Source organism: Poecile atricapillus, chromosome 2 (genome assembly GCF_030490865.1).
Source record: "Poecile atricapillus isolate bPoeAtr1 chromosome 2, bPoeAtr1.hap1, whole genome shotgun sequence".
Taxonomy (NCBI): domain Eukaryota; kingdom Metazoa; phylum Chordata; class Aves; order Passeriformes; family Paridae; genus Poecile; species Poecile atricapillus.
The window spans coordinates 24,600,527-24,625,507 of record NC_081250.1 but is presented as its reverse complement, the minus strand read 5'-3'; the positions used below and the strand labels follow the sequence as shown (position 1 = coordinate 24,625,507).

At 38.0% G+C, this 24,981-nt stretch overlaps 1 protein-coding gene and 1 non-coding gene across 4 annotated transcripts in view; one reads left to right on the top strand and one right to left on the bottom strand.

Moving 5' to 3' along the window:
• Window positions 1–18,502, bottom strand: part of CASD1 (CAS1 domain containing 1) — a 28,743-nt gene extending 10,241 nt beyond the window's left edge. The window contains exons 1-10 of one of the 3 annotated variants that reach the window (XM_058830998.1): window positions 18,182–18,502; window positions 12,930–13,026; window positions 12,160–12,280; window positions 10,554–10,598; window positions 8,281–8,343; window positions 7,048–7,092; window positions 4,174–4,297; window positions 2,316–2,530; window positions 944–1,369; window positions 453–542 (exon numbers count right to left, since the gene is read on the bottom strand). In XM_058830998.1, coding sequence (XP_058686981.1) covers window positions 453–542; window positions 944–1,369; window positions 2,316–2,530; window positions 4,174–4,297; window positions 7,048–7,092; window positions 8,281–8,343; window positions 10,554–10,598; window positions 12,160–12,280; window positions 12,930–13,026; window positions 18,182–18,314 — 1,359 coding nt within the window. In that variant the 5' untranslated portion in view covers window positions 18,315–18,502. Of the gene's footprint in view, window positions 1–452; window positions 543–943; window positions 1,370–2,315; window positions 2,531–4,173; window positions 4,298–7,047; window positions 7,093–8,280; window positions 8,344–10,553; window positions 10,599–12,159; window positions 12,281–12,929; window positions 13,027–17,786; window positions 18,111–18,181 lie in introns of those variants that run through there. The other 2 variants (XM_058831000.1, XM_058830999.1) reach the window with 2 other exon arrangements.
• A 5,298-nt stretch (window positions 18,503–23,800) lies between these two features.
• On the top strand, window positions 23,801–23,874 carry TRNAN-GUU (transfer RNA asparagine (anticodon GUU)). Its single transcript has one exon. It is a non-coding gene; the product is annotated as a tRNA-Asn (tRNA).
• The last annotated feature ends 1,107 nt before the right edge of the window (window positions 23,875–24,981 follow it).

Genomic DNA, 24,981 nt, shown 5'->3' with positions numbered 1-24,981 from the left:
GGAAAGAAACACTGTGGTACACATTGCCCTGTTTCTTACTAAGCTTTTTGGTGTCCTAACCTCTGATGTTAAAATCAATTTTTTCTATTTATTGCTTTACACTTGCCATATTCTATTACTAGTTATGAGAGGCTTGAGAAGAGCTCTTTGAAAGCTCACCTTCAGCAGTTTCAGCTGAAGGTTAAACTGCTAGCAATTAAAAATAAATTAATTAAATATTCTACACACAGGAAATTTTTTTTTCCACTGGTCAAGTAACATACATAATGTTTTTACCAATCAAATCTACACTTAAAAAAACTAACTGCTAATACCATGTTTAAATCTAGTGAAACAATAGCATTATTTATTAATTCCATTCAGTTCTAATGCCCATTTACACTATCCTTCTTTTGAAATAACATACACAAATTACATTCCCCCTAAAAGTAAAAGAAATTCAAATCACTTACAGTGCTTGCTCCAGAGATATGATAAATCAAAATAACAAGTTGCATCCAGCCCTTCCATTCATCAGTCTGTTCTCTATTTAACACTTTAGTCTAATGCAAAACAAAACAAGAGTGTTGCTATTCCAAAAAGAACAAGGAATATCTACAAAATGAGGAGAAAAAGTTCAAAACAATAAACCACTTTATGGGTAAATGGGTCTCAACTGTAAAAGTCTTGTCTAGTGGGCACAGATTTAAGATGATTTCAATTTTCCTTCAGCAGAGCTCTGATCAATTCCAGTTTGAAAGAGTGAGAATGACTAAAGTGGCAACATCCATATGGCTTCAAAAAGCCTTTACATGTAATTCTATGCAAACATTATACTGCTTGAGAAGGCATTTTTTGCAGGTGAGTTATACTAACTTTGAAAAATTAACCTTGAATACTGAGAAACTGGTTATCTTACATACAAATGGGAAACATTTTAGTGAGATGTCAAGGTGATCATTACCTCTTTGGTATTTTCAGTATAAAATACCCCCAAAACCAAGATATAGACGATTGGTATGAAGAAAGATGAATGTGTGTAAAATTTATTTTCCTTCATGAAAAGATTTGCTCTGTCACATAGATAAAAATAGGTCATGATTAGACCAAGTTTGCAAAAGCAGTGTAAGAGCATCTCTAAAGTAGAAACATTAGGTGTGCTGATGGCAGGTTTCTTCTCCTCTCCACTTTCCAAATCAGTGCATGATTTGTTCTTCCGATAATTATTCCGATGAATTAAGCTGATAATTAAATATCCAATAATGGACAAAGTAAAAAAACAGAAAGCTATCTTCTGTATCAGAGTGAGAGGAGGCTGAGGCTGGCAGCAGGACCCATCAATGGGCTTCATTATTTTATTGCAGTAGACATTCATAAGAATCATTGCATTCTGTAAAAAAAGCAGTTTTGGTAATTAATTTCTAATAAAAAAAAATTCCTTCAAAAGAAACTTTCTTCTGCATCATGCGCTGACGTAAGACATGCAATTCTCCCTTATCATTACAAAAAAAAGATCTTCCATATACCCAGTTGCATTCAACAGTCCAGTCAAAACACTTCTTCCAAAAAAAAACTTGAGTTTCTAGAGGTAAGCAAAAATGGCTAATCTTAGAACAGGAGGGTTCTCTCTACTGGCTGTAGAAGGTCTATAAATGAAAAACAGCTCACAAACTTGGGTTCTAAAGGGGCACAGTAATGCAAGTCTCTAAAACATGTGAGACAGAAACATGTGATAAGATGACATTTAGTTCACCCAGTACTTTAAAGCAACTTAAACCTGCAAAGGAATGGAACTAAAAGTGACATGATGGGACAGCTCTTTCACAAAAAGGGCAGGCTGAAAAGCTCACAGGGGCTCACTGCATGCATATACATATTGCTCAGTAAAAGATGAGAAATAAAGTCAGAGGCACTCCATGCAATCAGTGAGGTCTATACTGTGTGTTTGTTATCCTCTTCATGCTCCTTACCAAACCAAATTTTCTGGACACATAGGGGAAAATTTAAGACTTATTTCTTAGCACTGCTTTGTAAGTCATTACCACCTCAACTCATTCATACACATGAAAGCATGAAGTTTGCATTCAGGATCTAAAAGATCTGGTGGTTTAACAGCTATTTAAAAATAGTTATGCACTAATGTGTTTTCTATTATGTTTTTAAAATGCCTATAAAACTGACTGCACTCCCTCCCACCCACCAAAATTTTTTGAACAAAATCCCCTGACAAATGCAGCCCTCATTACATCCATACTGTCTGCAGTTCCAGAACATTCACTTCAGATCTTGTTTTACTATTGCTACTTTTAATGTTGACCAGTGATAGAAACACTTACTGTATCTCTGCTTGATTCAGGGAGATGCAGGCCATCTGCAGACTTCATGATAGTTTCTTGTGCTATCAGTTTTGATACACTGAACACTTTAACTTTAGCTTTGGAATTTCTGGAGCTGCTGTGCAGAATACGAACAGCTGCTTCATTATAAGCATCTATTTTCTCATTAGTGATCATTTTCCGACTTTCACTCAGCATATCTTCATAAACAGGATCTGAATTTCAAAGGATAAAGAATGAGCACATAAATCTTCTACTGATCAAAGAGTTTCTTTAGCTCAAGTTGCATGGGCTACTTTCATTTAAGAGGTCACAAATGTTTAATTATACAGAAGAAATGTACAGCAAGGAATAAATTACTTTTACAGTTACCAGAGCTATTTATCGTGAAATGTTCTTATCACCATTCCCTATTAATGCACAAGTAGTTGTAGGTTAAAAAGCTCTGGCCAGACATGAATGCTTGTTTAATTTCTCTGAATCCAGGAAAAGCACATAATGCTAGAGTGCAGAGCTGCTTACTCTTTCTCTCAGAATGGTATCTGCCAAGAAAAGACTCCAAAGGAAAAAGGGCAGAAAACAAGCAGCAGAATAGACATCTTAAAAAAAAAAAACCAAAACAACTTTCTCAAACCCTCTTTTTTTTCTGTGGAAAAAAACCAGCACCTCATTTAAGTCATAGGCCATAAACATTCCACTTGCTCCTGTTGATTCCAGTTTAACTTACGGCAGAATCTCATTTTTACAGAAAAAAGGGTAAACTTAATTGCTGACAGGCTTCAGAAATTATGTAAAGCTTAATCAAAAGGTCAGCTGGAGGTCTCTAAGTTCCTGTAAAAAGCTCCTGCTGTGACACACTGTGAGATGCAGATTGACTTACTTTAGGTACCTCACGCCTGTGTTTGGATAATCAGTGTCTTGATAACTCTGTACAGACTGCTTCTCCTCCCACTTGGGCCATTAAAGAGATCAGAGATTATATAAATGGGCTAGGTCCTTAGCAATACCAAGATGGGACAAGTCTGACAACTAACTGCTTCTGGTATAAACAAACATGGTTTTGAAAGGAATGGGAAGTTGATTTGTTGATTCAGATTTACCTCTAGAACCACCTTTCATAGGAACTTGGATGTGACTGTAAGGGTATAGCTGGGTATGTTGCTAACAGGGCTCAAAATCTGCCTGTTTCTTACTGAGGGATGACAATCTAAAATGCTGTGTCCTGTGGCTGAGAAACAAGGAGAACATCCTACCTATGAGCTCATTGTTCAGTTTCAGGGAAATATTTTAGTTTTACTGAAGAAAAGGAAAACAATGTAAGCTTGGTGCCATAATAAAAATCTTACTAACTCATTGTGAGACATGATTTCTTGTCACAGTGTAGAGAACCAAGTTTCATTCTAGAGACTTAAATTCTCCATATTCTCAAGAGTGTGTCTATTCATTCTAGACATACACAGAGGATGCACTTGTTCAACTTCTTCTATTACTAATATAATCTGAAAATTCAATTGAACAAAACCTCAGGAATACTGCCATTGCATGCACCTGTGTTCTTGATTTCCAGGAGGAATGTACGGAGCACAGCACAGGGAGAATAGACCTGGCATGTTGAGTCTGAGAGTAAGCTAACAAAGAATTAAGGCAAAAGTTTTTTCCTGATAAAGCTTTGAAGTCTCTATCAGTAGTAGCAGCTATTTATGTATCAGCTTAGTTAAGACTGCATGAAAGGAGAGACTGAAGTTCAACCAACACCTTTTTCAATATGCAAGTATAGATTAGGTTTTCCATGTCCTGCAACATAATGATTCCACACACAGTGAGGTTAAAAATTGTTACCTACTGTTCATTACTTTACCTTGTAAGACCCAGTAAACATCACTACTTATTGCTAGTTTTTCCAAAAGAGGTGCAATTGAAGTGATATTGATTTTATATTGTGCAAGGGCTTCGTTGCTGCCATTGTGAATCTTGATTGACCACTGGAGAAATAAAGAAGTAAATTCAGAACCTGTATGTCTGAGGACCCTTAATTATTTGATTCCCTTGCTCCACTTGTAGCTATTTTTCATTATTTCATCATATACAGCTAGATTTCTTCAGTTTTCTATTCAAAAGTGCAAAAAAATTCTTTTGGACCAAGTAGCTGTCCAGACAAATAATTACATTCAATCACATCATCTAAATACAGAGTATTTACCGTTCAACTTATGTGTATATTTGACTTTTCATGAATTAAATTACAGAAGATGTTTTAATTCAAAGTGTCCTGGCTTTATCCAACAATGAAGTAGCAAAGCCAGTCTTGTTACTGAAAAATCTTGGCCAGTTCAGCCAATTCCACTGTAGAAAAACTGACCACAGCAAGAAATGCATGCAAATAAAACTTGATGGTGGTATCAAGTTCCAGTATTTCCACCTGTTTTGCAGATATCCACAAGGGGGAAAAAAATCTCCAAAAAACCAAATGAGCCATTTTAATCTCTGGTTTAATCTTCTATAGGAAATCCCTGGGAGAATGCTATAGCCATACAAAATGAAAAATTATTTTTTGAAATATTATTTTTTTGAGAATTATTTTTTAAAAATTATTTCCCACACTAAATGAAAAATGAAAGCAGCATTTTTTAAAAACGTTACTGTATATCTACTAACTTAGTAAAAACTAAAAAAAGCAAAACCAAATCAAATAGCCTAAATGTAGCAAACTATTTATCTCTAAATAGCTACATAAAAATTTCATCGTAAGACAAGTACACTGATTAATGGACTTCCTGAAAATATTATTCAATATAAATTAATACTTCATGAAACCAAATAACATACAGATGTTCTGAGAACTCTCACTGGAAAAAAAGAAGCAGTTTCTCCCAGCATCTAAATACTTACTTTTGAAACACCAACAGTATTTGACAGTTCAAGCAGCACATTCCATACAATAGGAAGTCAGGAATTAAGAAGCGGAGCACGGTAGTGACATTCTCAGAGAAGCTCCTTTTCCCAAAATAAGCAAGCAACTGACTTTTGTATGAGCTGGAGTTCCTCCAGCTTGTAAGACTTTACTTCTATTTATAAACTGTTATGCAGTTGACATCTTAAGACAGACATGTCCAGGCCAAAGTAGCATGACCAACCCAAGAGCTAAGCTAAAGATACAGGTAAATTTTAAAATGTAGCCAAGTCCAAGAGCACAGATCAGTTTAATCTAATAGCAGGTTACCACACCAGTGTCAGCTATGGTGAGGTTACTGATGTGTCTGAATTTTGAAGCTTTTATTTTTTTGGAAGTCCCTTAAAATAAGGGATGTTTCTCTTTGTCCAACTCTAGATATCATATTAAATGTCTTGTATAAATATGCTAGTGTTAAAAAGAGCAGAGCCTCCCCTGCATATTGTTAGTTTCTATCTCCTGCTGTCCAGAGAAGGCAACAAGCTATGGCTAATGTACACATACGAGTAAAGGGAACTATTTAGCTAAGTGTCCTGTAGTTTTGCAACCTGACCTTCTACATGCCAGAACATTATCCAGTATTAACCATACAAATGCCAACAAATGCCAGCGTTTTCTGTATGAAGTACAATGACTCATCCTAGTAATAAATGCTACAGTCTCAGACTGAGAAGCAATTTTCTAGGCTTACTACAATTCCTAAAGCTCAAATATTTATGTCAATCCTTAAGAGGAAGGGAACTTAAGGGCTCACCTAAAGGAAGAGGAGAATTGTTGATGCCTCAGGAAATGCGTGGAGGTCTACATACACATGACCTCCTCTTAAAATTGAGTGAATTCATCCTTAGATGGGCATGCCCAGAACTTTCCAGATAGGTAGTGTGCCTCAACTGTCTCTAAACCAAACTGCTTTTGAAGGATTTGGTTGTAAATGCAACACATTTTCCTCCCTTTACATTTCAGCTGGTATGAAAACATATTAGCTAATTCTTTCCAAATTCCAATTCCCAAACATTTGGAAGTAAAGGACATTAAATGTGGAAATAATGAGATGAGCATTTTTTTGACTTGACTCTGTTACTAGAAAGGACTAATTAAGGGGGCCTGTTGAATTCCATCCCTGGAAGTTTTTAAGAATTGGTTGACTCTAGTCAAGTGCAACACAGGTAGAAATGTCCTGCTTGGTGGCAAACTGACAGGTTAGGGCACCTCTTCTGGTACTTGCCCTGTTTTCAGCACATAGTGGTGGAATCTTCAAGTGTAACAAGATTCCAGAACTCCAGCCTCTTTAGTTGTTGAATCATCCATGTAAAATTATGATTTCTAGCCATATATATACACATACATATGTACATATATACATATAAAAGAAATACGTGTGGTGAAAGAGACCATCCCAGATTGGGCCATGCTCAAAAGTAGAATTTTGTAACGGAAAAAGGTGTATTAAAAATACACCTCAATTAGTATACAAATACTTTATTTAACTTTTAAAATTAATAATCTGCTTTTAACTAAATCCACTCTATTAGCTAGGTTAAAGCAAATTAATGCTTATTAACCAGTATTGCTGACAAAAAGCAAGTACCATACATCACAAAGCTATAATAAAGCACCCCAGATATTTTAAAACTACTTTTTGTAACAGCAAATTCATTGAGAATAGATATTTTACTATAAAATGTGTTTAACAACTTGAACATGTAACCAACTTAAGAATATAAAAATTATCCTACAAGACCTTTCTTCTTTACTAAAATCCCCTATATATGTGTAACTTACCGTGGCAGCTCCTACTACAATTATATGAGGTTTTGCCACAGAACCCTAAGAAACAACAAAAATATTAATTAGTTTTAAAATATTCTTAACTTACACTTATTATTAAGACTCATATCTTTATTACCTGTGATTCACTTGCCATCAGCTAATGGCTACAAAAGAGTAGACTGCAGCTATATCACGGAGAACATACACCTGATATATGCAAGATAGCTGATTTTTTACGTAATATAATCTACAAAAGCATGAAGTATCAATAATCAACTACAGTCCTGATCAATTTGGCAGCATAAGTTCTCTTTAAAAGCTATTTAAACATCTTCTCCTAAGGTTAAGTAAACTGTAGATCACACTATTGAACTTTTTATCTCAGTCTCAGCACTGTCAAACATCTGTTAGAGCTGCTGCACTGAGCATTGTCACCCCAGAGGTCTGACAGTTCTGTGTAGGAAAAGAACAAGGGCCAGTGTACCCAAACACAAGAGAACAAGGAAACAAACAGTCCTGAGCAACTCAGTACCAGTTTTATCCTGGCACAGCAAGGAAAACCAGCAGCTCTCAATTTTTGTAGAAACCACAGAAAAAGAAAACCAAATGATAATTTCAGCTATCCTGATGGAAGGTGTTGTGCAAGAATGATCAAGAGAATAGAAAACAATCACTGTGAGCTACTACTAAATAACTCCAGGCTATTCAAAGATCAACAATAGAAGAAACAAGAAAAAATTAGTCACCAATCTGTAAATGTATTACTTGTTATCAGTTACATGAAGAATAACATGACAACCTGCATCATAACTGAAACATATAAAATAATTTGTGTGTTAATTTAGGCAGATATCAAAAACAAACAAAATCAAAGAATTCTTGACTTTGCAAATTACTTTTGCCCTTCACTCTGAAACACTCAAATTAACATATATATACAAAATCATAGAATCACAGTATATATCTCAAGTTGGAATCTTGAGATATAAGGATCAAAATATTTGGTCACATTGGAGTCATTGCAGCCACAGAGGAAGTAAAATGCCAAACCAGAAATTCTTTTAGCTCTTAATAGGATTAATTAACCTGCTCCTAGGAAGTAGGGTTTTTCTAGTTTACTTAGGGGTTTTTAAGGTCCATAAGATACCATCCTTGGAAGACTAGGAGATACCCATAAACATATACACCAGTAAATATCCCCCTTTCACTGCTTTGAAGTGAAATTGTAGACCTCTTAAAACAAACCTCTGTCCAAGATTTGATACGTTGCCTCATAGAGCCATTAACTTCTGGATACCACAGAAAATCCTGTAAAATAAAGGCAGATTTACTATGCAAGCTTAAAAGACAATCAGTAGAATAAAACCAAAACATGCAAAAAAACAAACTAATTGCCATCAATTCAACTGTAAAGGAAAAACATTTGGCTTAGAATGTGATTTCCTTATAGTTAGCATGAAAAGCCTGACATCTTACTCCAGCATGGAAAACAGAAAGCAAAGGAAAAAAAAGGGGAGAAGAAGCCAACAAACCCACAAAACTTTTCTCTCATGAGAAACAATTTTTTATTTATAGTTCAGAAGTTGGAATTTCACCAAGAAGGTAACTTTTTAATGTCTGCCAAATGGGATGTCCTTGGGTTTATAATGCAATCAAGGATAAATCCAAAGTCACATCTATAACTTATTAAAACCTGCTTTTTGCTCAGTTTTCCACATTTTTACCAGCAAGTTTACTTTGTTCCAAAGTTTATAATAATTGATAGCATGAAATCATAATTTTCAAACAAAACCAAAACCTAACAATTTACCTTACAACTTCATAAATTATCATGTGTTTAAATCTAATAATGTCATGGCTATTAAACATATTACCCACCAGCATTCTTTTAGGTGCCAGGAGCAGTGCTCAACTTTCATCTAGGACAGTCTAGACTAGTGCTTTTATGTCTTCCAGGGAAAGCCACGACTTCCCAGCATTTAGTTGTTCCTTAGGACAGCACTATTGAATAGTCTAAAAATACACATTGAAGGGAAATGGCAGGGACTACACATGCAGAACCTATTGTGAGGAAACTTTGTAACAGAATGCTGAGACTATCAGCAGAGAGGACATGTCTATCTTCCATTCCTCTGGATTGTAACATTTTGGTAGTTCATTTGAGTACTGTCAATTCATTATTTGGCTGTGGAACCTGTGAGCAATCATGCAGTCCTCTGCAGTGGCTGAAGGACAGAAGAGTTACTGTGATGGCTAGAAAGGGCAAAATTAAATGCTTCACTTGTTCCCAGTAATTTTCTCTTTTGATGGTCAAGTATATTCCACATTTGTATTACTGAGTCACCTCACTGTCTGAATATGGAAATTCAGCTACCATGCCAAAAATGTCAAAGAGCCAACACTGCATCAAAACAAGGTAGCAGTAGACTGGGAATATATTAACTACCAGACATCTCCCAAAAACCCAGACCTGCCATCTCAAATCTTCGTGGTCAAGGAGTTTTGAAGATGTGATCCTGTCAGGCTAGCCCAATGCAAATGACACTGCATCAGCCCTTTCATCCTGCCTTGTGTTCTGTCCCATCTTTTCCAGCAGTCAGATAACCACATATGAGCCACATCAGACCTGATCGAAAAGGAATCCTACAAAGTAACTTTTTGGCTGAATTGACTCCTGAAACAACCCGCTCCACAGCTTACCAGTGCCAGCTACAGCACCAACACAGGCACATACTGTGAAGGCCAACAGAGTAGGTCAGCACATACTTAAATTGCCATGGGCTTACACCCTAAAATGTTATTCTGTACCCTAAATCTTAACCATGTACACAAACAAGTACTGAAAACCCACATTCAGACAACTCAGCAAACACACTGCTTCTTTGGTTTTGGTGAAGAGAGAATGAGTTTTCTTCAGGGCATAAATAAATACATGACTAGCAGAATCCCAGCACTGCTGACAACTGTCATGGGAAGCAAAGAAAGCTACTGAGGACAGCATTTCCATTGCCAGGGCAGAGAAGAAGAGAGTACTTCAAAAAACTACCCTCAAGTACTTTGTTTTCTCTTTTTAAATATCCACATTATAATCAACATTGTGCTTATTTCTACATGCAAAAACAGTGGAAGGAATACTTGTTGGGATAGCATAGAAAACTCAATGGCAGTTACAATTACCAGGCCAAGGAAGATCCAGATACATATTTTTACAGCATGAAAAAGGTAAACTTCCTGGCAAAAGGTATTCTTGGAAAGGCCAAATTGTAAGATCTGACAAAAATTATACACAATTCCAGATCTTATGCCCAAAACCAAGCCACAATACAAGTACTCCATATCAAATTCTCTTAAAATATAGTATGATAAGATATACTGTGAAACATCTGTGAAATATTTATAAAGAATGTTGATGGTATTAACCTTCTTTTAACTTTTCAGCTCTGACAGCATTTTCAACTACAGTGTATGAAATAATAACATGATTATGGTTTGCACTTTAACACTAGATAAAAACTTACCACTTTAATTGAAGCAGATTTATCTTCAAATGGGATATTTCCATGCTGTCAAAAAAACCCCAAAACAATAAAAACAAAGTAAGAAAAACTTCCTGAATGAAAACAAAATATTTACATACCTATGCTAACTTGCTCTCGCACAATATTTACCTTCAGTGGAAAGGATTTTTCTTGTATAAACTTCTCAGAGGACTCATGCAAAATATTTATGTTGATTTCTTGATAAAACAAGCTACTAAAATAAACAGTTATTTTTCCTAGAAACAATCTAGCCAACAAAGTCTGAAATGCTCTCTATTCAGTCTGTTCCAAAGGTATCAAACATTTTCCTAAATTTAGCCTCCCGACATAAGAAAAACTTTGGACTTTTCCTCTTTCTTTTCTTACACTGCATTTTTCCAGCCTTCCTTTTCATCTGCCCATCTCCTTTACACAAAACAACCAACTAGTTTTAATTAAAGAATAAAAGAAAATAATCTCAAGCAGAAATAAAATCTAGAATGCATTATTAATTTTTCTGAGTGAAAACTGCAAGAAACAAGAAAGGAAGGAGTCAGATATGCATACACAATACTCTTTTAAAATTATTAAATACAGTATTAATTTTGGTCCTAGTCCACAAGAATACGTGTACTTCTCTTCTTCAAACTGAGATTTTGATTTCAGTAATGCTTGACAAAAAATACTCTCAACTCAAAATGCACTACAGACCTCTATCATCTCACCATTACTGTTGGGCAGCGAGAGTGACCTAACCAATTTACTAGGAAACCCAGAGCCCTTGGATCAATCAAACACCTTGTTTTGACAGGTGGAAGTGACTGCATGCTGGACAAGCTGCCAGCTTGCACTTCTAAGTGACAGAATTACTAAATAATTGACAAATCTGATGGACAAATCTGAAGTAAAAGGTGTCTTTTCTATCACATATGTATGTACATCTATGAAGACATGTGCCCAAGAAGTATCATATAGCAAAAGAAATCAGCATTCTGTTCAACAAATAATACACCTAAATCCTTTCTTCCTCCTTCTACCCAGCAGCAGTTTACATACTTCACCTTATCAAATTCAGACAGCTCCTCATCAGTGATCAAAAATTAGGTAAGACTTGAAGCTATTTTTAGTTGCAGCTTCAAGTTAGACCCGGAAATCTGTCATTGCCCCAAGGATTTTTATGAACAGATTAGATCAGCGATTTAACTGACATTTTAAATGACAAATTAGAAGGCACAAATTACTACTATTTAAAAACATACAAAGAAGCAATCATTTTCTCATCAAGAAACCAAATACGAAGCATAAATTGCTATGGGACAAGTCAGCTTCATTAATTTATTCCCAGGCTGCTGCAAGCTTTCTCTTGAGCTTCCTAGTTCTCAGATTCACAATTATCTCATCTGTACCCAAACAATTATTTTGGTCCAATCTTTTTCTTCTTCAAAGAACAAGTCAAATCTTCTTCCTCTGTGCTTCTCCTTTCATATGGCTAAGCCAGCAAAAAGTACAATTTGCTTTTCTGAAGTTCAGGCAAGAGTCATGAGGTAAATTGGGAAGACAGAAACAAACAACAAAAAAAATCAATCAACAAAACAAGCTATCTCACCTTAATTCCCTCTTCTTTCACTTGAGGATTTATCAGTTTTATGAATGAGTAGAACAGCTGTCGAATCCTAGAATCTCCTATAAACACAACATGTTTGTCTATGAGGCAATTTTTTGCTTCACTGTAAAACAAAACAGCAACAGTAATGTTACAGAAAACATGTATCTTAGAAGTATTCTGAAAATCTACAGAGCTACACAGATAATTGTAAGCATTATATCCAGCTCTAAGGCATGATAATTTTTTTTAAACATGCTGAATTAATAAACAGTTTATTGCAATTTGCATTGAACTGAAAATGAACTCTCCTGCTAATGGGATTAGGCAAACAGCTAAGCAGGTTTTCCTATTATGTGTGCTACAAATACAGTAGTTTCAAAATGGGAATATACAGCATAACTCAAAAAAAAAAAAGTTTCTTACTAGTAAGTGAAAAAAGTGATTGGTAATTTTATTTGGGATATTTTTACTTGCAATTTGACACATAAGGTCAGCAATCTGAGAGTGACATAAGCAGCCTCATGTGGCTCTCCATAATTTGTGCCAGTACCTCCATCACCAACATTTATTTGTATTTTTATAGACAAATACAACTATGGTAAACACTGTAAACACACAAAGTACTGGGAAAAGACTTCTTTCTGATAAATGTATACTTTTGAAAGCCTAGAGAATCAGATATAAAATGAACAATACTGCAATTACTGCAGCTGCAGTCAAACAACAATGACTCTTTTTTTCAAATGAACAGAAGACATGAGCTGCCTTACCTATTTTTATACTTATGCATCATACAACTGTGAGGTTGCCATACTTTTTCTCCAAGAAATCTCCCACTGGACAGAAGATACTCACACGTATCACCACCTTTAAAATGTTATAGTAAGATTAGAATTTAGACACATGAAATGTAAAACATAGACTGTTGCTATTATAAAAAATATTTTGACAACATCTGAAAAACAGAAATTTAAATAATCAACAGTAGTAAATAAATTTAACTGATTGTAAATACACCTTGCATAAGTTTCTGCAAGTTGCCTTCTCATTCATACAATACTGTTCCGTAAATCCCACCCCTATCCACAAAATGTTAGTTATCCCACTTCTGCTGTGAGAAAGATGCTGTGACTTAGAATGGCATTTCCTTTAAGAGATGCCAATCCACACTTTCTACTATCCAGAATACATTAATATGAAACTAAAGAATACAACTGTTGAATAAAACAATCTTCTACACAGAGTCACCATGCACAGCATCTTGTATAGAATACAAAACTCATCACAAGGTTTGCAAGACAGTCTATTACATCTCCCTGTTTAAGACACACAGTCATGTGGTCATCTTAGAACAGGTGATATGGTTTAATACACAAAAAAAAAAAAAACAACAAACATTTACACATCAATTTGCTGATCATTCTGCACTTATCTTTTCCAGTCAATAAGTTTTATGCTAATTAAGATGACTCGTTTTACAAGTGCTGATATTTCAGGTCATGTTAAATCTCAAATATGTGAGTTATGAAATCATAACTGTTGTTACTGTTATCTTCCCAACTCCATGTCAAGCAGATTCTGCTGCTAACTGAACACAACTGAACACCATTCAATGCAAGAGAAGTTGCTCTCCAGCATTTTTGTCATACTTGGCATTTCGGAGCACTGACAAACAGGGAAATGGTTGTGAATGAAATAGTAGGGACTTGTTTTAGCTTGTGCAGAAACAATGTACCACTGCCCATACCTAACACTTTCTGTGAAACCTTCACTTCATTAGGCTCAACTCATACTTTGGTTTTCAGGCTACACAATTTCCCTGATTCTCAAACTTGCAAACTCATGTAAACTATTATTTCAATTAAGTTGCATAAAAAATGAAACTGTCAGGAATAATAAAAAAAACTATCTAATCAAAAGCAACATTAGTTGATAATGAGGTGGCTTAGAGTTACTACTGATATTAAGTCCTCCACTTTGCAATGATGACAACAAGGAGATGTATCAAAGTGATGTAAGAGTAAACTTTGTAAAAGAATATCCATGACTAATCAGACTCACTCTGACATCCATTAACTTGCTGAGAAAGATGTGTAAGAAAATCAGGACAGTTATTCATAGTCAGACCAATGGTCAGTCTATCCTGGTATTCTGCCTTCAACAGGGTCCAAACACAGATGCTCAGAGATAAGTAAGAAGAAGGCAAATAAACATTATGTTCTTGCCTAATATTCTTCCAACTATGTTCATTCCAAGGACTTCCTGAAATGGAATGCAGTCGTCAAGTTCTTAGAACCCACAGAATCCTTGTAGAGTTTTCTATATCCAGAGCTGATGCTTGAAGAATCATCAACCTTTATTTGAAATAAGGTTTCTACTGCATTTACTTGGGGCACTCCCTGCTTCTTCCATGGGACAAGATAGTTTGGACTTACATCTGTCATGATTTGTAGACCACTATCACTTCTTTCTCAATCAAGTTTTCAAGACTGGAGGATGTCCTTATATAAGAGGTCATGACCCAAGCTCAGTACCTCTGCAATCCATGGCACTCCTGCCACAGTAATTGCCCATAAAACAATTAATCCTTTACCCTACAGTATGTTCACTGAAGTAACATTCCAAACATCACACACTGTATATATTTCAAACACAAAAACAATATTTCATGTCAAGGGGTTATGCCTTCTTTCCCAACTCCAGGTACTGATTATCTTACTATTGCCCTGAGCAATATTAGAAAGCTCCTGAAACTCATTCGGGCCATTACCAATGGTCGATATCTTCCTTCAAATATAATAGTATTAAATAAGGGGAGAATATGAGGCAGGGGAGTAAAACAAAACTGAAACAGCACCCAAGAAAGTAAAGCGGAAGTTACAGACCGGACAGTGCCTCCAGAAAAGCTCAAGTCTGGCTTTAGCAGGTGAAACAGCAGCCAAAGAACTATACTTATTTTAATACACCACAAATTCTTCTTAACCATCAATGAGATCTTAAAAGAAAAACAAAACAAAACAAAAACAAAAAAAAAAAAACCCAACCCAAAACCTAAGAATTCCAAGTGCCATTGTATACACAAAACACAGGCCATTCTTTCTAAACTCTTTCTTTATGTAAATTATCCTTCCAACATATTAACTTTTATGCTTACTTAGATATACATTATAGTTATACAAAGTGTATAATTTTTCTGAATTTTATTATGTTCATTATTCTAATTTATCATTCCTCAAAATTGTGGTTATTCCATTGAAATTGTGAAATTTCAAAGTCTTCATTCAGTGCCAGAGCAGACACAAAGCTTTCTCTGAAACACATACTCTCAAAGAACTGGAAATTCAATTGTTCTCTATTATCCAAAGTAAAAAATGTAGTTTTAAACAGAATTTACTAGTGTTGATTTTAAGATGCAAAATTTTAAATAAATTCTTATTTCCAGAAAGGTTTAGGACTTTACCTTTGAAATATAACAACTGAAAACCACAAAGCTCTAACTTCACTTGACAGTATGTAAATATTCAACCCACTTAACTCTTCACAAATTAAAGACAGTCTGTACCTTCTCTTTATTCACATCCTTTTGCAAAAAAAGTGTAGGTGACCCCTAAATACAACAGTCTTCCTGAACATAAATCTGACTTTCTACAACCCCAGTTCAGCATTTTTTCATACAAGTAAATTTTATACAGGCAAGTTTGATGAGGAAGTACACTGGGCTGCTCCTATCAATAATATGTACTTGCATGGCTGTGGCCAAAATTATTTAAAATCTTTATATGTAATGACAATCAGACAAAAGGGAAAGTACAAAAGCAGAACAAACACAGCAATCCCTTATGTGACATGGCCTGGCTTTCATAGCCTGGCAGTTTTGAACCTGTTTGCAGCTCTATCTCATACACCCTCTAGAAATCAGGATAACCTTTTTTGGGATATTTTTGATATAAAAATCTTGGTGTAAAATGTCTTATGTGTAAAAGAAAGTGCATTCTTGCAATCATTTAAAATGTATTACCTATTTTCATTTGTTAGTTGACATCTTTTGTGTTACGACACAGTAACAATCAATTTATGCTCCCCCAATAATTCCTACCATGAGATCATTAAGAAATTACTAAGTTTCTGTCCAGGCTACAGAATTTTATTCTAGTTCATTTTTTTCTCATAGAGAATCTGTTTTATTCTTCTGCCATTTGTGTTGCTCTTTTGTACACACTTTCCAAGTTCTATTATACCACTACTAAGAGTGGGTGACCAACACCACTGAGAATAAATGAAGTGCCAGTGAGCTTTAGGTGTGCATTATCAGTGAAAACCACTTGTTTTTTCATTGCTTGTCAAATGTACTGTGGCATTTGCTGAATATCAACTGTTTGATATTGCTGCAGTTCCCAGAATGATCTCTTTCTTACCTCTGCTTTTATCTACCCTAAAAATTTGTCTGCTGTAATTTTTCCACCTTTGTTTTGTAAACTTCTCTTTTGAACATTTTATGTTCATAGAAGCTCAAACTGGTAAGTCTGTTTTCTCTATGACTACAAGTCCTCCTACCATTTAAACACTTATGGGAAAACATTTCCCTTACCCTTTAATTGCTTCAAGAAACTAAAAGCCTTAGTGAAAAAACTTGAACGGTTTGTAACAATTCATACTGACCATATCAATTTACATAAAGGCCAGCAGATTCTCACCATTTTGCAATCTAAGACTTACCCCCCATTAACTCTCCCAGAATTTACTGAAATTATATATATATATATATAATTTCCCTCGTAACGTGCTTGCTTTGTCAGTCCCCTTCTGCTTAGTCTTGCAATCCCTCTTTAAAATATTTGCCACCCTCCTCCTGTCTAGTTTTGTGACTCTCTTGTGCCTTAAGGAACACTGCACAACAGGCAAGTTCAATTATCTCATGCTTGAGCTACTCTAGAATTCAGTAAATGCTTCCAAGCCTTCAAATTTAACACTAGTCAGTTCAGACTTACTGACATGCCAGCTAGAGGATGAATCTAGGGAACCGTAAACATAAAGATCCCTACCGGTTTTCCCACTTCCACCGTGACCTGCCTCAGCCTTGTCTCCCAGGAATGCTGGCAGCCAAGTCTTAGAGCACACCAGTTCTGCTACAACAAACAGAGCCGCGGTCATCTCCCTACAGATCAACTTTTTGCTTTACTCACAAAAAATCATACCACATTTTTTAGCATGACACAGAAACAAGTAAATACTTCCTTCAGCAGCTCCATTTGTATTCACGGAGCATGCCAAGATTCTCTGCATCAGGGCCAAAACAGCCGTAGCGAGGAGGACCGAGCGGAGCTCCCGGCGCCCCGTAACCGAGGCGCGCCCGTGCGCAGCCGGTCACAGCCACAGCCACTCGGTGCCCAGAGCTCCTCCGCGGCCACCGACAACACGTGAAACCAAACAGCTCTTTACTTCGCTTCATCCACCAAGGCGGCTGGTTTCCTTATGTCTCAGGCGATGGTTCAAAGAGTGAAACAATATATACCAAATCTCGTACCAATTAAGACTTTAACCACTAACTGCCAGGTAATTAGCCATTATTCATGCCGTACGGAAACAAGTGACAGGGAAGAAGACACCCTCTACCCCTGCAGCTTCACCTGCCGCAGGCCGTGTCCCCGGAGCTGCGGCGCGCTCTCAGCGCAAACACCGCACGGCCACGGCCCCGCCAGCCTCGCTCGTTCCCCTCACTCCGCGGGGCCTCACCCGACCGGCGGGGCCTGCGGCGACCCCCAGGCCGGGCCCGCAGGGCCCCGCGGGCCGGGTCCCCGGCGCCGCTGTCCCCAGGGTCGCGTCCCTCGGCAGCCACCGACCCGCCGCACCGCGCCACGCTGCCCAGACCGCCCCGGCCCGCCGCGGCTGCCCCGGGCGGAGGGACCCGCCGCCCTCCCCGCACGGCCACGGTTCCCGAGCTCCGCCGGGGCTGCACCGGGGCTCCGCCTCCCCTGCCCGGCAGCCGCGGCCCCCCGCGGAGCGCCCGCGGCCGCCCCCTCACCTCGGTAGCGGCGCGAGGCGGCGTGGCAGGCGGTGAGGAGCAGGACGGCGCCCAGCGCCAGCGCCTTGGCGCTCCTCACGCTGAAGTAGTAGTTGATCTCCCGCTTGCCCCCGGTGTAGGCCAGCGCCGCCATCTTGGCTCCTCCATGACAACAGCGTGCGATGGGGCGGGCGGGCGCGGCGGGGCAGCACTGGGTCCCCGCCGGCGGCCAACGCGGACCCCGCCGCTGCCGCTGTCCCCGCCGCCGCGGCCGAGAGCAGCCTCACACCCCGCGGCCCACGGGGCGGAGCCGGCGCCCCTCTCGTGGTGCCGCCGCTTCCTCTCGGCCGCCAGCGGGCGGCCCCCGCGTTCGCCTCCCCGCCCCGCGGCGCCGTGGGGATGCGGCGGCTCCCGGGGGGTTCAACGGAATCTCACCGCGCTCGGCCCGAGCCCCGCAGCTGAGGGGGCGGCGGCGAGGCGGAAAGCCCCTGGGGGCTGTGCTCCGTGAAGGAGGAGATGGGCGAGGGTCTGTGCCACACACGGTCCGTAACGGGCACTGGACAGTGAGGGCTTCGTTCCAAATAATGCGATTTTTTAACACTTGTCACGCTTCTGTTGACAAGGAAATGGTCATTCCAGGCTGGGAGACGCTCAGTCCCTTTGAACACGGGCAACTGTACAAGCAAGCTGACACACACGGAATCACAGAATCAGTTAGGCTGGAAAAGACCCCTGGGATCATCGAGTCCAACCTGTGACCATGCCAATTGGACCATGCCACTTAAACCTAAGGAAAGACATGTAGTCTTTCCTTAAACACCTCCAGGGATGGTGACTCCACCACCTCCCGGGCAGCTCATAATCACATTTTCTCAAGAAATTCTTCCCAAAATTCAACCTAAATCTACTGTGGTGCATCTTAAGACTGTCTTCGCATCCTATGGCAATTTTCCTGGGACAAGAGGTCGACCTCCACAGATTTACCTGGCTTTGGGGAATGCATGAAATGATTGCTGAAATCAAACCTTGCTAAGATTTACAAGAGGGAAATTCTCCTCATCCACAAGCAGCTATCTGAGTTGGGCAGGAAATTTGGGCTCCGAATCCAGACCCTCATCAGTGGTGGGGCTGGGGAGCTGCCACCGAGCCCAGCTGGCCCAGAACAGGGCAGACTGTCATGGGAAAGACATTTCCACAAAATAAAGTAACCATATATAAACCGTATAAACAAACTTAAAACTTAGGGAATGCGTGCAGTATGTAGTCACATAATGTAATGTACATACAGAATTTGAGTTCTAAGTATTATTCTGATGTGTGCTCTTACTATATATTCAATGCATATCCCATTTCTATCTGACCGATGTCTTTACTATCTGCCAACATGTACTGTATACTTCTTTTCTACTCAAATATGTCTGTTGATTCATTCACTTTTTCAGTATTGTTTTTAAATAATAAAAACACTTCACTATTTTAAAGTGCTCAGGTTTATTCTCTCAGGAAAAGAGAGAGATAAATGGTACAGATGTACATATAAAGATGTGTAGTTATTTGGTTATGTTTTTCTAGAAAAACCCCAACAAAACCAAACTCAAACAATGACAACAAAAATCCAAACAAACCAAGCCCCCCCAATTGTGATTGTAGTAGGGATTCTTTTACTTAATAAATGAAAAATTCTCATTGATGCATTATTTTTTTTCTCATGCCTCATTCAAAAAGTCAAGAATTTTCAAAGCCTTCTTACTGAGAACAAACCTTATCGTTTGTTAAAATATTCTTGCTAGGGATTCAGTTTCTTTGTCTTCATTTCATATGCATTTTACACTTCAAGAAGCAACTTAAACACGTTTTAACATATTCTTTAGCTAGAATATTTTGTAGCTTTTTGCACTGTTGCTCATTAATGATTCTTTACAGTCTTATAAAATATATCTTTCCTGCAGTCATTAAGGACCACAGATACTCTTCTTCATCTGTTTATATAATATTTGTTCATGAACAAGTGAGACTTTTCATCCAACCAAATCATATTTACTTCAGTCTGTCTCATTCTGCAATGTAACTATGTTAAGTTTGAGGGCTACCTGGCAAGTCTGCAAGGTGCATTTATGACCATGAGTGCAGCTCCCAAATCTTACCCAAATTACTGCTGTTACTGTAATCAGTGTACATGCAGATAGAATGGGGTTCTACCCGAGCTCCTGGGGTGTTGACTCAGCTTCTCAGTTAGGCTCGCTACAATGCTTAAGCAGGGAAATTTAATACACTGTTTTATTCTCAAAATCGAAAAATGAATTCAAGTGTCCACAGCAAGGTGTCTCTCTGCAGAATTTCAGGGATCTTCAACTAAATCATGTTGTTTCTCTAAAAGAGCAACAGGAACTAAAATGCTATCAAAACAACCATACTTTTCTTTATAGATATCTCAGAAAATTACTACCCTTGGAAATAGTAATTCTGTTCTGTAGCCTTTGGAGGGCTCTTTCAGATCTGCTGCCTGCTGCTGGAAGTCCCTGGGCATTCCTCACTTGCCATGAAGACCTAACACTGATCTTCAGTAATGCCTGAAAACTCCATGTGTGGATTTCAACTGTGTTATTTTAAGACTGTACAAATACAGTTTGATACTGTACACAAAAAACAGCTGATACCATTGCAGGTTGAGTATCTTAATTGAGATAATCAATCTCCATGTGCATATTAAATATTTATATGTATGTGAGCAAGACATCTGCTTTTGCTTCCTTGTTTCCTTGGAAACATTGCTTAGGTGTTTGATAATTGAGATCCCCATCATTCAGAAGTCAGAAGCTTTTGGCTGAAGTGCTGTGAGTTAGGAAGTGGTTTGCGTGCATGTGGTCTCATTTCTAACAGGTTCCTCCTTGTTTTTCACAAGCTAATTGAATTTGGCATCATGACATATACCTAAGTAATTCACACTAAAACCACTATACATAAAAGGCCTGATAGAAAAGGCTAATTAGGGATTGCTAAGTACCCTATAAAACCAACTCCAGACATGAACTATTATTAGCTAGAAGCAGCTTTGTAAATTGTGTACCTACTTTTTTTTTTCCTGTCTGCTGATCAACTTAGTGTGCTGGAATTAAACCAGTCTGCTAGCTCTTCTGATCAGTCAAACCTCAGTTTTTGGTTTGCAAATGCTATAGCTTCCTGTTGGCTTTCTGCTTGCTCTGCTGGAAGCTCCAAGGGCCGTAAGTGGGAGGGGAACACTTAGAGCAGCCACAGAGAAAAGACCCAGAGAAAGGAAAAGTGCCTTTGGGAGGCAGTGGAGATGTGGCAGTGTTGTGCACATGGGATAATGTCTATGAATATTAAAAGTAAAATGGCTCTGGAAGAACTTCACACTTGTTTTTGCTGCAATTAATCCAGTTAACTTGGATTAACTGGATTAATTATTTTCATAAGAGGCTGTGGTGTTTTATATAGTCACTAATGACTGACGCTGTCATTACTGTGGTTTTTGGCTGCTCTGTTTCCTCTATGAGTCAATCTAATAACATTCAGGAATGAAGGGGTTCATCCCACCTAATTCCACTAACTCAGAGAGAACCAATCTATTTTAAACTACTCACCCTCCCCCTGCAGAACTGAGAGAGCAAGTAAGGTGGTAATTTACTTGTAAGTTAGAATGAGGTGAATGACTTACCATGAAGAATGGTGACTTTCTGTTCAATTTAGCAAATATATTTAAATTGGACAGATGTAATTTACACAGGTACAATTTAGAGGAGTTAATTTTTCTTTTAATGCTTCCTGACTTTGCTTGGCAGGCTCAGCATAAATGAAAGGAGAACTTTGTGCCATGGGTCAAACCTGGCATGCATATATGAGTTTGCTGATAAATTGAGTTCAGAGGAGATCTTCTTTCTCCTGTTTTCAGCATTACAGCCTATGTAACTTCTCGAGTTGGAGCTACTGTCCTCAGGCAAAGGCACAATATAATTACAAGGACTGAAAGCATGTAAGAAGATAAAGTGGCTAATGTAGTATAAAGTCAGGTGTAACAGAGAGCTGATACTTAAATATTCTCAGTCAGAGGAATAGTAGGGCATTCTCGTAATATTTTCCCCTTTGAGTTTGTGTTTAAGAGTGTAATTAATTCTTCAGAAGTATATATAACAAGGAATATAAGCATGAGAGCTAGAAAAAAATTATCACTTACCTCTAGTCTTGAAGTTTCAAAAGGAAAATGATCATGTGTTCATAAGGAACATTCTGTTACGTAATAAGTAGAATATTCCCTACATTAATTTACAGATTAAGTGTTGACTAATTCATTAGTAACATCTGCCGTACCCCAAACCATATCACTTCTTAGTTTAAATGGTGCAGCATTGCCAGATTGCTCTGGTCAAATTGTAATGCCAGAAATAAAGCTATATTTCCAATGGATTCCCAGGTGTAGTATTTTCAGTTATACAGCTTTTGCCTGGGCAGCTTTTGGGTAGCTGCCAGATGATGGCATCAGACATTTTAATTTCCAGGTTTTCAGCCTCATAATGATAATCAATTTTTCCCTAAGAATCAAGTTTCCATGTGGCATGTGTATGCATGGTAGCTGCCTTTTGCAAATGTTTGATTGCATTAATGAAGAGGGAGTACAAAGTGTAAGAAATCTTTTTCTCAGTGGACTTGTTCAATTAAGCAGTGTAGCCTGAGTACTGAAGTTGTAGCCAAATGCTGAAAAAAATATGCCCTCAAACCTGTAAGATTCCTGGAAGTTCTATCAGAAAATACTGCTTTTACAGATTTCTAATTTTGTAAGTTATAAAAATGGTTTCTCAATAATCTGTACTAAAATCAGACTGATATTAAGTGAAGTAATTATGAAATCACACCTACAAAGGCCATGTCTAGCTTTATCACTAAGAGGTATATACATCTGCTGTTCTATAACAAGGCTTGATAGAGTTTTCATTTCAGGCTTCTGTGGGTCTGTAACAAAGATGGATCAGATGAAGACAAGGAAGGGAAATGGGCAGATAGCAAATATTTAAATCATCTGTTCCTTTTCATTAAGGACAGTTAAGGGGGCACACCTTTCTGTATCATAGGATATGTCATTGCTATGTGGCTACAGTCCTGAGAAAGGGGCTACAACCCAGCTCAGCTCACTAATACAAATTAATTTTCTTTCAGCTGCTTGTATTTTTATCATTAAAGCTTTGTATCTATCAAAGTAATGGGTTAAGATGATTATTTTGGCATGCAGGTGTAAATTTTTCTAGTTCCTCCCTCTTTTCTTGACTTCTGGTTGACGAAAAATGGCAGTCACTGTTAGTTCCTTGTCAAATTGAGTTATTCTATTTTTCATGAACACTTTGTTTAATTTTGTTCCTTTTTCTGGTTCTCCCTTGTGAATTAAAATTCAGAATTTACAGGGCAGCCTTTGGAAGCCTACATAACCACAGTGCAAGCTTTGCAGTGTTTGTGCAGCATTATAAGCCTTTCCTTCTGGCTGCCAGCAATACAGATGCCATGTGATGACCATGTTCTCTTTTAGCATCTCTGCACTAAATCCCTGATACTTGAAGTCAATGTTTTTAGGAATATAAATTTATTTTGGGTAGGAAAAATATTTTTTCTTATGAAGATTCCAGTGCCAAGGGAGTCTCTGTGGCGCAATCGGTAAGCGCGTTCGGCTGTTAACCGAAAGGTTGGTGGTTCGAGCCCACCCAGGGACGTGTGTTTCCTTTTCCTCTGCCATGGCATGGGGTTGGAACCAGATAACCTTAAGGTCCCTTCCAAACCTAGCCATTCTGTGAAATTTTAGAAATATAGAATTCTCTGTTTAGCCTCAGGTTCACTGAAACCGTAGTTTGCTGAAGTACCAGCAATGGATTAACAGACTAAAATATTTCCATGCATCATTATTTAAAAATGAAATTGCATAGAAATAATTTCATTTTAGCCAAATATTCCCTATTCTGTCATATTTGTTTGTCTAAAAATACATAAATTTTAAATTCATTATTCATGAAGGCATGCTGTTCTAATTTTCAGAGCTTCAGGTTGTAAAAGGCTATGCGTTCAACTAAAAAATGTATTAAGCTTCATAACCATACTAAGAAACAGATGAAGGAGTCAGTAGAAATCAATGCAAGTAGTCTCCATAATGTGTCTGGGTGGTGCATTTTCATGTGAGTGGAAAAGGGGTAAAGAAGTTGTTCAGACAAAGCCCACAGAAAATAGCTACTGAATTGTTGCATATGAAATTTCCACAGTATTTATGTAGAGTTAACATAGATAATGGATTTTTAGACTAAACTTCTGCAGCAGAGGATAAATAGAATGTGAGAACATTGCTATGGACCAAGGTGGTGTGAGAGAAACTCCGTTAATCCATAGGTCAGTCCTTGGCCCATAATTTTATTAGCAGGATGTCACACCTGAAATGGATACTCAAGTCCTATTACAATGAAGAGATCTATAAGATGCTGATGTACAGACAACAGTAGAAGCACTGGAGATCGTAATATTATTGTATAAAGGGCCAGAGAAACGTTGCCTTAAACATGACCGGGGTGTCAGAAACAGCATTGTTTTGATGTGCTTGTCAAAATACATATTTAATGGTTAACTTGTGGGAGGATGGTCAGTGGGGGTTAGGAATGTAGTTCCTGAATCTCCAGGAGAGTCGAAGTGCTCATTCTCCCTAAGCAGCTGAGGGCATCCCAGCACTGGAGGAGGGAGATGAAATGTGGGTTCCTCTCACCTGGAGCGAGTACAAGGACACTGCCATCTGTAGGCACAAACCACCAGCTCATCTTGCACAAGTCTAATTCTTAACC